Raw genomic sequence first — 14,136 nt, 5'->3', positions numbered from 1 at the left:
GAACTTGCACCAATCTGCTGCTTGGTTGGTTGTCTGGAGAGCTACACGACTGATAGCATCCAGAGCCTCTTCAGTAGAAAGGGCCGTCCACTGATCCATGGTGTATTTGGAGTCCAAGGAGCGCTGTAATGCTGGTGTACACTGGAGGCGGATATGCAGCACCGCCTCGGCCGGTGGGAAGTGGCTGAGCCCCAGCCAGCATTCCATAGAGCGTCTCCAGGACCGATAAGCCGCAGTGGATGTTCCCAGGTCGCACTTCTCAGGGGCTGAGGTCCGAGGCGCTGAAGGTCCATGTCTGGGTAACGTGGCCACTTGGAGTTGCAACGCTGCGATTGCCTCCGTCTGCGCCAGGAGCAACTGCTGGGCTTGCGCCAGGTACGAAGGCGTCTGTGTCGGCCGACGGCTAGACCGTGGGGTCTGGGATGTGTAACGAGGTCTGCCAGCCATAGTGCACGGTCGTAGGTCCTAAAATCACTGCGCCATGTAGCAGGTATGAGTAATAGGCCAAGTGGCTTCTTGTCTTTATTGAAGCTTGGCGCCAACTGGCGAATGCAGACCCGAGTCAGCGGAGTCAGCTGACCCCCGCAGTGGGCATGCTGCCGGCCCGGCTGCCCAACATATCCTACAGGAAGTCATATTGGATTGTATATTTATTGTGGATACTGTCTCCACAATAAATATACAATCCAACATAGCTTTCAGTGTTTTGCTGTACGACGATGCTTACTTGAGACAGCATTATATTGAGGTCCCCTTCTTCCCCTCCCCCTCTCCCCCACAAGAGCATCGTTTGGGACTTAAAAGTAACATAATAATAATAATATGTTGTAACATTTGAAATTTTCTTTGTTGATCAGGGATTTTTTCTATAAATGTTTATATATTTACATGATTAAAATACAGAGTTCAATATTATAAATTATATGTGCAGTTGGCCTTAGTTTATTGTAATCTCAGTTAGGTTTGCAAATAGATCCAAGTGCAGAATTAAGTATGAAGTTCGGATGTTACATATTATTATGCTACACCAGTACGAACGTAAATTTGAGATAAGGTATGAAAATGCGGCTCGATCAATAAACTGTACTGTACCATAATGCGTGCTCTGTGTCGGGACACATGACAGATCTCGTCTTCCTTCTTCCACAGTTCATCCTGAGTGGCGACCGGGAAGAAACAGTGGTGCGCAACTTGGCTGACAACAAGCGAACAGCCTTCCATCGCAACGGGATCGACTCGTTTGTCGTGGCAGTACCCAGGTAGGTTTTCCACTCTCCCATTCATCACATCCTCCTTCCTTCCTTACCTCTCCCTTTTCCCCTCTCTCTATCTCCCTCCCTCTCCCTCTCTCACTCTTTTCCTCGTGTTTTCTTCACCCTCCTTTTTTTTTTTTTTTTTTTTTTTTTTCTCTTCTCTTCCTCCTTCCTTTCCTTTTCCTCCATGTATTCCTCTTATCCATTCTCCTATAATGATGGCATCATGGCAAGGGATTTAATGACATCGTCATTATCCTGTTCCAATAAAGTTAATGACAATTTGTAAATCTGTTCTGGATGCCGCCCTGCGATTTTATTCCATCGAAGGAAACCTCTTTTGGGAGCACAGTGAAAAGGTTTATCTGCTTTGATTTACCTTGACACTGCAGCTCTTGACAATGCCACAATGAAAGGTTGAATGTTTCGAGGAGTGGTGGCTTCTCCAATTCAATGGAATTGCTAAATTACCCATAATAGAAAAATTTAGTTACAACAACACTTCTTAAGTTGGTTAATTGAAATGGTCTTTACCCTTTCGAGATGTGGGGGTGGGAGGCAGGAAGGGAGGAAGACATGGGAAGGAGGAAGCCGAGAAGAAGGAAGAGGAGTGCAAATTTATCGCAGCAGAGTGAAATAATCTGGCATTATCCGAAATAAAACATCCCTTTCTTCGCAACAAAGGTTTTCAAATCACCTACACAGCTGCATTGTTCATCCGAACAGACTTGCTATAGGCTTAGATTTTTTTATGATGGCTTCCCTGATCTGAATAAAGGTGTCTGGTGGTAGAATAAATACTGAGGTCACTGTGAATGCATCAACGCTCCTCATTGGATTAATGCTAACATAGGGAGTGGCGGTGCAGAGGCATGTACTCATCTAATTGTATTTACTCAATTGTAGTATACAGTAAAGGAGCAGCGCTCTTGGGATCGTGTCTCTTAATCTCCAATTATCATACGAGGGTTAAGATCCATGTGCTAATCTTTTTCCCCAACAGCATCTTTACCCTACAGTACACACAATAGCTACAATAGTAATCAACAAATCAGGCTTGGAGTATTCATATAGTAAGTTAATTAGTACGGAATTAATATCATACTTTTGGATTAACTTTAGTAGGAATTAATTTTTGTTTTCGGATAAATGTAATCTATTATTATTCATTTTCAAGATTGTGACCCCTTCACAACTATAATCCTGCCTAGGTCCAGAAGACAGGCAGTATATTTTCTGACTGTATTGACTCACAATGCCAGACTATGACTATGAATAATAAGACAAAAACTTAAAAATGCATTTTTAAATCAAATCTGATGAGCCAATATATATATGTATATATATATATATATATGTATATAGATATATATATAGATATATATACAGTGGCCGCGAAAAGTTTGGGTGCGTAATTAATGAGACACAAATGTAAACACTTGTGACATTTAAATAATCATTTAAAGACCTATAAATGGCTTATTACATACCTTATTTTCCAAGCGATTTTCCTTTAACCACTTTAGTACGGGACTTAAATCTCGCGGGCAGCAGCCAATGCCAGCCGTATGACGTAACGTAATAATATTCGCATCATAAAGTATAGTCACCGCTTATATCGATCGTTCTCTCTTTCACCCGCAAATTTTGAAAACCACAGAGAATGGGATTCAGGGCGCATTTGGGAGAATGTAAAAACACAGGGGCGACTACAATAAATATAATCAAGACGCCGATATGGCAGCGTCGCGAATCCACTTGCTCCTCATGACGCCTACGTGTGCGGCACCGTATGGAAGGGGTTAAGCTTTATGACCTTCTCCAAACGTGCCGGGATGCATCTTGCCAGGTTTTGTACGTGTTGAGGAATAATATTATCCCAAATATCCTGTATTTCTGTTTTTAGCTTAGCTACAGCGGAGACGTCACGATCTTGAAGCTGTTTTTTAATTATATGCCATACGTGCTCAATGGGATTTAGGTCTGGAGAATTTCCAGGCCATTTTTTGAAGTAATCAACACCACAGTCTTCTAACCATTGGGTAACAGACCGAGCTGTGTGAGCAGGAGCTCTGTCCTGCATAAACCAACTAGCATTGCACTTTTCAAAACTTTCAGGCAGGTTATCACACAATAACTCGAAATAAGTGTGCTGATTTACACTCTCATTTTGTGCAAGAAACACTAAATTGCCAACTCCACCAAATGCAAAGCATCCCCACACCATAACACTTGCAGCATGTTTCACCACTTTAGCTGTATAGCGAGGGTCATTAGGGTCAGACCCCCTGGGGCGCCTCACACGCTTCGACCTGCAGCCCGACGACACCACAAACGTTGACTCATCACTCCACAATACTCGTTCCCAGTCTTCTAAGGACCAGTCCTTATATTTCTTGCAAAATGCTATGCGATCACGTATGTTTTTTGCACTTAGGAGGGGAAGAACTTTAGCACAGCAACTACGGTATTGTAAATCTTTGGCTAAATGATCAGAAATACATCTTACAGACACATCATGCAGCAGTGCAGGGTTATTTTCTTTCAGTTTTCGAGCTGTGAACGTTGGATCTTTATCTAACTGCCTCCTAATAACTGTAGAAGTACGATTTGATATCTTCCTTGGCCGACCAGAGTGATGCTTTGGAGTAGGAATGATGTCACTTCCTCTGTCTCAAAATTTCTTGGTCCACTTTTGCACTTGACACACTCCAATTCCCACACGAGTAGCAATATCTTTACACTTATAACCCTCCTTATAGAGGGTTATGATTGTAACAACTGTGTCTCTTTCCAGCTCTTTACCACTTCCCACTACGGAGATATCAAGGCACAAAAACAGAGACCACCGCAAAAAAAAGACTACTCCCCGTGAGAGATGTTTAGAAACTGACTCCACGTGACATCGAGTGCGCCTAAACAGAGTTTCCAAGTAGTGCATATTGTCTCGGCTAAATACGGGTACAAATGCTAGCATTGAAAAATAGCGAAAAGTTTGGGCAGAAAGTTGTATTTTTCGCATGTTTTGAGTTTAGCTGAAAGTTTGGGCGCCTATAATTTTGCGCCCAAACTTTTCGTGGCCACTGTATATAGATATAGATATATATATAGATATACATATATATATACAAATACCAAGGGTTTTTCCCCCTACAAGGGAGGTAGCAAAAAAGAAAAAGGCATAAAATCATTCCCACCCATTCCATCCCTAAATACACTCCACTCCCCTCCACCCTCCCTCTTATCTTAGTACCTCCTGGATGACAGGTCATCCCTACACCCTGTCCACTGCCCAGGGTCCGAGGCAGTATCGCAAAGCACAGCACATCCACAGCAAGGCTGCTTCATTAAATTGGCAACCCCCCCCCCTCTCCATCCCCCCATGCAGAAAAGGAGAAGACGGGGAGAAATCCCTTCAGGCTGCGTCAAATTTTGCTCACACATACTACCTCACCCCCTATCCCTTCACCCATTCCACCTCATGCATAACAACATCATCCATATACAACCATTCTCCATTCACCCCTGTCTTCTGTCCTCTCCCGTCCTTCCTCAACAGACATTCCCCTCTTCCCCAAAGCCCCCTACACCCAATCCATCCATCTTATCCTAGGACGTCCCCTCATGTTCACTCCCTCCACATCTGCCTTCCATACCTCTTTTACTATTCTTCATTCATTCTTTCCATGTGTTCAAACCATCCTAATACTTTTATCCACCCCATCTCCCAGCTCCCTTTCCACCCCTGTTCTGCTCCTCACCTCATTTCTCACTCTATCTAGCCTAGTAACCCCTATCATACTTTTCAGACACCCCATCTCAAACACATTCAAACTCCTTCTCTCTTCCTCTCTTATGCTCCATGTTTCTACCCCATACATTGCTGTTGGCACAATCACTCCTTCATACAGTCTCCTCTTAGCATCCATTCCCAAATGTCTATTCCTCATTACACTTTTAATCCACCAAGGCATTTACTTGCTTCTCTCAATCTACATTCTACCTCCACCTTCACTCCACCTTTTCCTGCCACATTTGCACCCAAGTATCTAAAACTATCCACTTCCTTCAGTCGCTCTCCCTTAATGCTCACTTCCAGTCTGCTACCACTCTCACCCCTTGTACATCTCATCACCTTACTTTTACCCACATTTATCTTTAGCTTTCTTCTTTCACACTCTCCCAAACTCTGTCACCAACTTCCTCAATCCTTCCTCCGATCCTGCCACAAGCGCAGTGTCGTCCACAAACAACAGCTGACACACCTCCCACTTTTCTCCATTTTCTTTAACCATCTCCAATCCCTGACCCATCACCCTTGCATTTACCTCTCGCACCACCCCATCCATGTATAAGTTGAACAGCCAGGGAGACATAACGCATCCTTGACGAAGTCCCACCTTTACCTCGAACCACTCACTCTCTCCATTTCTAATCCTGACATATGCTCTACTACTCTCGTAAAAACTCTTGACAGCTCCTTGAAGCTTTCCTCCTATGCAGTACATCTGCTAAACCTCCCACAGTGCCTTCCTGTCTACCCTGTCATAAGCCTTTTCCAGATCCATAAAAGCCCAAAAAACATCCCCTTTCTCACATATGTCTTACCACAAAAATCTGATCTAGACAGCCTCTACCCGTCCTAAATCCACACGGTTCCTCACCAATTACTCCCTCTGTTCCTCTCCTAATCCTCTCAATCAAGATCCTCCCATAAGCTTTCCCAACTACACTTAACAAGCTAATCCCTCTGAAAATATTACATTCACACTTGTCCCCTTTTCCCTTGTAAAGTGGAACTATACAGGCACTCCTCCAGTCCTCTGGCACTCTACCCTCTCTCCAGCAAACATTAAATAACCTCACTAGCCAGTCCACCTTCACTGTACCTCCTTCTTTTAGACATTTTGCATGGCATCCATTCAGACCAGGTGCCTTACCTGCTTTCATCATCTTAACAACTGCCTTCACTTCATCCTTCCTTATTTCTCCTCCATTATCCTCACTCATCACAGTCATTTTCTTAGCACTTCCCACTGCAACTATCTTTCCCTCCCTATCCTCCTTCACATTAAGCAACTCCCTAAAATATTCTGCCCATCTTCCCCTTACTGCCTTCTCCTCCATTATCATCTCTCCATCTGCACCTTTTACCTTTTCTTCTCTACTTGATTCGCCTCCTCTTCCTCTCTTAATTTCTTTCCAAAACATCTTTTTATTACTTTCAATTTTTTTTGTCATACTCTTACCCCATTTCACATCTGCTCTCCTCTTTGCCGCCTTTACCTTGTGCTTTACTTCTCTTTTCTTTTCTTTGTACCTCTCATATGACTCCCTCGTCCTATTTTGTAACCAATCTGTGACAGCTTGCTTCTTCTCTTCTACAACCTTCTTTGTTTCCTCATCCCACCATTCACTACCCTTTCTTCTATTTCCTCCTGTCCTTCTTGTTCCACACACCATCTTTGTGCACTTTGTGACTCCCTCCTTGAACCATCCCCATTCCTCCTCCACTCCTAGCTCTACTCTATCCTTCACTCCCTCCCACTCCTCCTTCAGCTTCTTCTTGTATTCCTCCTTTTCCTTTTCATTTAAAGAGTTCACTCTAAGCACCTCCCTACCTTTTGTCCTTTTCCTCTTTCTCCATCTATCCTCCACTCTCAACTTACCTTCCACCAAAAAATGATCTGATATTCCCCCACTCTCTCCCCTTACTACATGTACATCCTTAACTCTTCCTATTATACTTCTACCTACCACTACATAGTCAATTAACGCGCTATCTACCACCCTTCCATCCACCACCCTCACCCATGTGTACTTATGCTTGACTTTCTTCCGAAACACTGTATTTGCTATCATGAACTCTCTAGACACATTTCCACCATCAACTCTCCACTACGATTCTTTCCTGGAACTCCACATTTCCCAACCACTCCGTCAATTGGTTCATTTTCTACCCTAGCATTAAGGTCTCCCAGTACTACTACATTGATGTTTCTCCCTAATCCCTCTATGCACTCATTTAAATCTACCCAAAAGGCCTCCCTTTCTTCTACACTCTTCTCACTGCCAGGCCCATATGCACTTACAAAAACCCACATCTCCTTTCCCAGTTTCACCTTCCTCCACATTATCCTTGAGGAAACCTCCTTCCACTCCACTACACATTTACCTATCTCTTCACTTACTAGTATAGCCACCCCTTCTCTCCCTCGCCCTCTCTTTACTCCTAATAACCTCCCAATTACACTCCCAAGCTTACACTTGCCCTTTCCTCTCAACTTAGTTTCACTCAAAGCTAACACATCCATCTTTCTTCTCACAAACATACCACCTATCTCTTCCCTTTTACTCTCATCTGTACCACATCCACGCATATTTTTTTTTTTTTTTTTTTTTTTCTTTTTTTTTTTAGGAATGTCCCTTGTGGGGCTACAGGGAGAAGGAAGCCTGGTCCCAATCCCCGTCCCTTTTTTCTCGCCTCTTATGATCCAAGTGGAAATATTTGGTGGCAGTATTCTTTCACCCCCACCACAGGGTAGGTAGGGGAAAAAGGAAATGAATATTCAGAGAAATTGTACAGGACAGTAACAAGAGGTTAGGGGACAGGATAACGGAGGGACAGTCATAGTATAAAAGTGTCATCATTTCTCTATGAACAGAATTTTCCTCAATCACAGAGAAAATGAAAATGATGTTGCCTCTGGTCCGTAGGGGCGCCCCATACAGACCCTAAAGTATCAAATGCATGCTACTTTGCCACAATAACATGCAGCCAATATACACATGGAACATAAGAGAGGAGTATGTATTTATTTACCTACTTGTATTTTACGGGACGAGCTATGCTCGAAGTGACCCATTTCTGTATCTCTCCACATTCAGTTTATTCTTAAAATCTTGTATAGTTTTGGCACTCACTGTTTCCCCATTTAGTTTGTTCCAGACATCAATCACTCTGTGTGGAAAGCTATTCTTTTTCAAATCTCTTCTGTAACTGCCCTTTAGCTTCTCATGTCCTCTTGTTTCTCTTCTGTCCTATTTTAATAAGTCATCTCTATCAAGAACTTCCATCCCTTTCATAATTCTGTAAATGGTCTGTAAATCACCTATTTCTCTTCTCTGTTCCAGTGTTGATAGATGTAATTTATCCAATCTTTGTTCGTATGTCAAATTTGAGTGTAGGTGCCATTTTTGTCGCTGCTCTTTGAATTTTTTTCTAATTTCCGTTTTTGTGTGTGTGTGTGCTAGGTGCCCATAGTGTCGCAGCTTACTCCAATTTAGGTCTTATCAGTGGAACCACTATTTTCTTTACCATTTCTTCATCCATGTAGTTGAAGGCTACTTTCATTGATTTTAATAAGTTAAAAGTCTCTCCACCTAATTTATGTGTGTATGTGTATTTACCTAGTTGTATTATATGGGAAGGCGAGCTGGTGGTGACCCGTTTTTGTATATCGCAAGATCAAGTTTGTTCTTAAATTCTTATATTGTGTTTGCACACACTATTTTTTCATCTAATTTGTTCCATATATCTATCACTCAGTGTGGGAAGCTGTTCTTTTTCAGGTCTCTTCTGTAATTATTCTTTTTGAGTTTCATTACATCCAGGAGGTGCTCAGATGAGAGGGAGGGTGGGAGGGGTGTGGAGTGTATTTAGGGATGAAATGGGTGGGAGTGTTTTTATGCCTTTCCCTTTTTGGCTACCTCCCTTGGAAGGGGGAAAAAGCCTTGGTATATGTATGTATGTATGAGTTTCATTACATGTCCTCTTGTCCCACTTTAATAAGTTTTCTCTATCAAGGCATTCTTTTCCTTTCATAATTCTGTAGATGGTTAGTAGACCCCCTCATTCTCTTCTTCTAGAGTTGGCAATTCCAGTTCAGCCAGTCTTTGTTCGTATGTCAGGTTTGAAAGTGTTTGGGCCATCTTTGTCATTGCTCTTTGAATTCTTTCTAATTTCCTTATATTCTTTTTTGTACTGGGTGACCATATTAGTGCTGCATATTCCAGTTTTGGCCTTATCAGTGTTTGTAATATTTTCTTAATCATTTCCTTATCTAGGTATTTAAAGGCCACCTTTATTGATCTCAACAAATTGTATGTGTCTCCGACTATTTTATTTATATATTTATGTGGCGACATGTCTTTGGTGATGATTACTCCTAGGTCCCTTTCCAAATTTACTCTTTATTTCTTTTCTGTCAATTTTATACTGTCCTGATATTCTATCCTTGCTTTTCCCAAATTCAATTTTACCTCACTTCTTTATGTTGAATTCTACCGGCCATCTCTCGCTCCACTCTAAGACTTTGTTCAGATCACTCTGTAATAAGTCAGTCTATTTCAGAGTTTATTCTCTTTAATAACTTTGCATTATCTGCAAAGCAGTTCATGTAACTTTCAGTACCTTCATCCATGTCATTTACATATATACCAAACATTATCGGAACTAGTACTGACCCCTGTGGGATGCCACTACTCATTTCTTCCCATTTTGAATATTTGTCCCTGAGCACCACTCTCATTTTTCTTCCATGTAGGAAATCCTCCATCCAATTCAATAGTTTTCCATGTATGCCTCCTATTGTTTCCAGTTTATATAGCAATTTTCTGTGTGGTACCTTATCAAATGACTTTTGTAGGTCCAGGAAGGTACAGTCTACCCAACCATCCATTTCGTGCAATATATCTATCAATCTTGAATAGAAACAAATCATCTTACCTGTCTGAATCCACATTGCCTCGGGTTCAATATTTTATTCTCCTCCAGATATTTTGGCTATCTATCTTTAATGATTCTCTCACAAATTTGAACTATTGTACTGATTAGGGACACCGGTCTATAATTTGTTGGATCTTCCTTATTTTCCCCCTTAGATATTGGCACTATATTGGTATTTTTCCAGTCTCCTGGTAGTTTTCCTTCTTTGAGCATTCAATTATTTTGTATATTTTTCTTATTAGTTCGTCTATACATTCTTTTATTATCCAGTTTGCAACTCCATCTGGGCCATGTGACTTGTTAACGTCAAGCTTTAATATTTGATTCCTTATTTCATTCTGAGTTATATTTAATTTCTTCATTGGAGGAAATCTTACTTCAATTCTTTGATCACAGTTTTGTAGATTTTTTTCCTCTTTGGTTAATAGATTTGAAATGTTTGTGCATAATATCTGCCATTTCTATATCTTCTATATATTCTCTGTTACCTTGACATAATTTAAGTATTTCCTGTTTATTTTTTTAGTTTGCCATTTACATATCTTTAAAGTAATTTAGGTTGATCTTTACATTTGTCTATTATGTCCTTTTCATAATTTCTTTTTTCTTCTAGAGGTATTTTTACATATTCATTTCTTCGTTTTCCATTTCTCAGATTTTTTTTTTTTTTTTTCCTTTTTCCATCTTTTACTAGCTTTATCTTTTCTGTATTTTGCTTCTGCACTTTTTATTATACCAGGATTTTATATATATCCTTTCCTGTTTTTGTCTAGATACATACTTATCCACTCCTTGATTATAGATTTCTCTTCCACCTTTGTTTCTTCATTATTAAAATTTTCCCAAATTGCTTCTTGAAAGAATTTTCTAAGCTTCCCAAAATCTGTTTTGTTATACATTAGTCATCCTTTTCTGTGTTTTTTATTTCTATATTTGTTTCTTCATTTAGTTCTAGTAGTATGTGATAACTTTTTCCAATTTGTGTCTTGTATTCAATTTTATCCACAAATTTGGGATCTGATGTGAATATCAAATCCAATCTTGAGGGTTCATCGTTATTTCTATATATGGTATTTTCCTTGACCCATTGCGTCAATGCGTAATCAATGATCATTTCCAGTAATATGTTTCCCCAGTGATCATCACCTTTCACAGTCATTTCTTCCCAACATATTTCTTTCGAGTAAAAATCACCCATAATTACCAGATTTCTTTCTTTCTTTAGTATTTAATTTAGTGTTTTTCTTGTCTCTTCCAGCATTTTGGAGTGTTCACTTTCATTCCATGCATGAGTTTTAGGTGGGACATAAATCAGTGCACACTTTCTATTTTTCATATCTCTATCCACAATTCTTATCATAATCAACTCCACATTGTTCTCTCCTTCTGTGATTTTTGTCACATTTAGGCCTTTCTTGGTTAGCAACATGACTCCTCCGCCCTGCTTTGTTTCTCTATTTCTGAACCAACAATTATATAATCCTTGGCCTATACTATTTGGTGGTAATGATCCTTTCAATTTTGTCTCCACAATCCCCATTATATCTGTTTTTCTTGTTCCAGATAGTCATTCAATTCATCTATTCATGATATCAATCCATCTATGTTGGTATATGTTTTTTTTTTTTTTTTTTTTTTTTTTTTTTTTTTTTTTCTTCTTCTTTTTCTTCTTCTTCTTCTTCTTCTTCGTCTTCTTCTTCTTCTTCTTCGTCTTCTTCTTCTTCGTCTTCTTCTTCTTCGTCTTCTTCTTCTTCCTCTTCTTCTTCTTCCTCTTCTTCTTGCTCCTGCATTTCCTATTCTTTTATGTACCATTTCCTCAGTCTGAAGTCCATCACTCTCCAAAAAAAACTCCTTCCTTTCATTTTCTGTTCTTTTCTTGTTCTTTTCCTTAGATTCCACTTTAAATGTTTTCTTTTTCTTTTTCCTCATCACTCAGTTCCTTTTTTATCCATAAATTTTTAGTTTTTACTTTTTGCTAATTTTCCTACAATTGTTAATATTTCTTCTGTGAATTAATTTTTACTTTGAGAGGTCTATTCTTATCTTCAGAATATTTCCCCATCCTGTAGATTTCTTCTATTCCCTTTCAAGTCCTTGTGCTCCTCCTATACTTGTTTTAGTATTTCTATCACTACATTCTTCTCTTTTTCCCTTTGGAACCTTATTAGTACATGTTTCTCTTTGATACCATAGATTACAATACCTTTTTTTTTTTTTGTCTCAACCAATCTCTTTTTTCCTTTATTATTTCTATCACAGTGTATTTTGTACTTTTGTTCATTTGTTTTTTGACTATTTCTTTAAATAGTATTTTTTTTTTTTTTTTTTTTTCTTTCATTTGGTTTTTAATTTTCATCATGTTTGATTTTTTATATTTTCACCAACTTTGCCTGCCTCTATTGGTATCTTTGCATCATCTTCCCTCAACAAAGTTTTATTTATATTTGTGTCTTCACTTTTCATGTGTATTTACCTAGTTGTATTTTACGGGATGAGAGCTATGCTCATAGTGACCCGTTTTCATATCTCTCCACTTCCAGTTTATTCTTAAAATCTTGTATAGTTTTGGCACTCACTGTTCCATTTAGTTTGTTCCAGACATCAATCACTATGTGGGAAGCTACCGTATTTTTCGGACCATAAGGCGCAGGCAAAATCCTTAAAATCAGCCAAAATCGGGTGGTGCGCCTTATGTGTGGCTTCAGTGCAATAAAATGCCTCGGACAGTGACATACTATTTTGACACATTTCGTAGCTAGCCTGCCGACGGCGACAGTGCATAGTCCTAGCAAAAGTTACAACCAAGTTATAACCAAGATGCATGCGAAAACTTCGACAGTTTTCGAGTCCATGCCACCACATTCATTCACACTATCATGGCTATGACATGATAGCGTCCACAACACAGACAGCAATTTTGCATTGGTCTAGTCTCGCTCCACTCTGACTTAAGTCTTTTTTAGTTTCGACCATGAGCGCAATATAGCAATAGAAAATTAATTATTAATTTTGTAAATTAAAATGTATCAATGTAATATGCAATTTTGTGGGCGGAAATGAAAATAAAAAGTACCTTGCTACAAGCAAATATGCTAATGAACGAAGTCAGTAGCATAGGATCGGGACACCATCTTGTTTTCTCAGTACTTCCGACAGTACCTCGCCAGGTACATTTTCTTGTAGGAATGTTATGGAGCAGAGATACATGCATTCCTTCAAGCTGCAAGAACTTTGTATAATGTATACCCCGCAAGCTGAGAGAGTGGTTGAAAAGCCCGCCATCTCTCACGACGACGACAATGAGGACGATCCAGATGATATTTAATTTACAGGTAATGATTTATTAAACACAGGTTAGGTTAGGTTAGACGAATTTATCATCCTTCCATTTCTTCGACGTCGGCATCTATCATAAACATGGCATACCATTCGTCCGACATGACTTCGTTACTTACGAAATCTATTTAAGCACCTTTTTTGTTTTTTATTTCCGCTCACAAAATTGCATATTACGTTGATACATTATAATTTATAAAATTAATAATTAATGTTCTATTGCTATATTGCGCCCATGGTCGAAACTAAAAATTTACCTTCATTTGTAATCTTGTTTTTTTAAGTGAATAGAGAATTCCGGGAATAAAACTGCTAATGTTGGTTTTATTCCCCACAATTCCGGTAGTGTGTTTGTTGTTTTTTAGGGGTATTGGCAGGGCAGACCGTCCATGAAGGTGGTCTGATTTTACTGACCAAAATAAAAATATATATTTTTGTAATTTTGCTAAAACCCAACCGATTTTTCTCATTCAACAACGAAAATGTTCAGTTCTGAATGCACTCGCATATACATGATTAACGGATGACAAGACCAGGTGCGCCTTATGTAAGGACAGGGAATAGCAAATTACGGGTGCACCTTATGGTCTGAAAAATACAGTATTCTTTTTCAAATCTCTTCTGTAACTGTCCCTCTTTAGCTTCTTTTTATGTCCTCTTGTTTCTCTTCCGTCCCATTTTAATAAGTCGTCTCTATCAAGAATTTCCAACCCTTTCATAATTCTGTAAATGGTCAACAGATCACCACTTTCTCTTCTCTGTTCCAGAGTTGATAGATGTAATTTCACCAATCTTTTTTCATATGTCAAATTTGATAGT

At 39.5% G+C, this 14,136-nt stretch overlaps 1 protein-coding gene across 1 annotated transcript in view; it reads left to right on the top strand.

Annotated features, from left to right (window-relative positions):
* The window catches only part of LOC143030916 (polycystin-1-like protein 2), a 292,044-nt gene that overhangs the window by 144,077 nt on the left and 133,831 nt on the right, over window positions 1-14,136 (top strand). Inside the window, exon 16 of the mRNA XM_076194168.1 lies at window positions 1,150-1,259. Coding sequence (XP_076050283.1) covers window positions 1,150-1,259 — 110 coding nt within the window. The remainder of the gene's footprint in view (window positions 1-1,149; window positions 1,260-14,136) is intronic.

The sequence above is a fragment of the Oratosquilla oratoria genome, chromosome 12 (assembly GCF_046742065.1).
Source record: "Oratosquilla oratoria isolate Oo_2021 chromosome 12, ASM4674206v1, whole genome shotgun sequence".
Taxonomy (NCBI): Eukaryota; Metazoa; Arthropoda; class Malacostraca; order Stomatopoda; family Squillidae; genus Oratosquilla; species Oratosquilla oratoria.
Note: the sequence above shows the minus strand (reverse complement) of the source record. Positions and strands in the feature narration are given on the sequence as shown.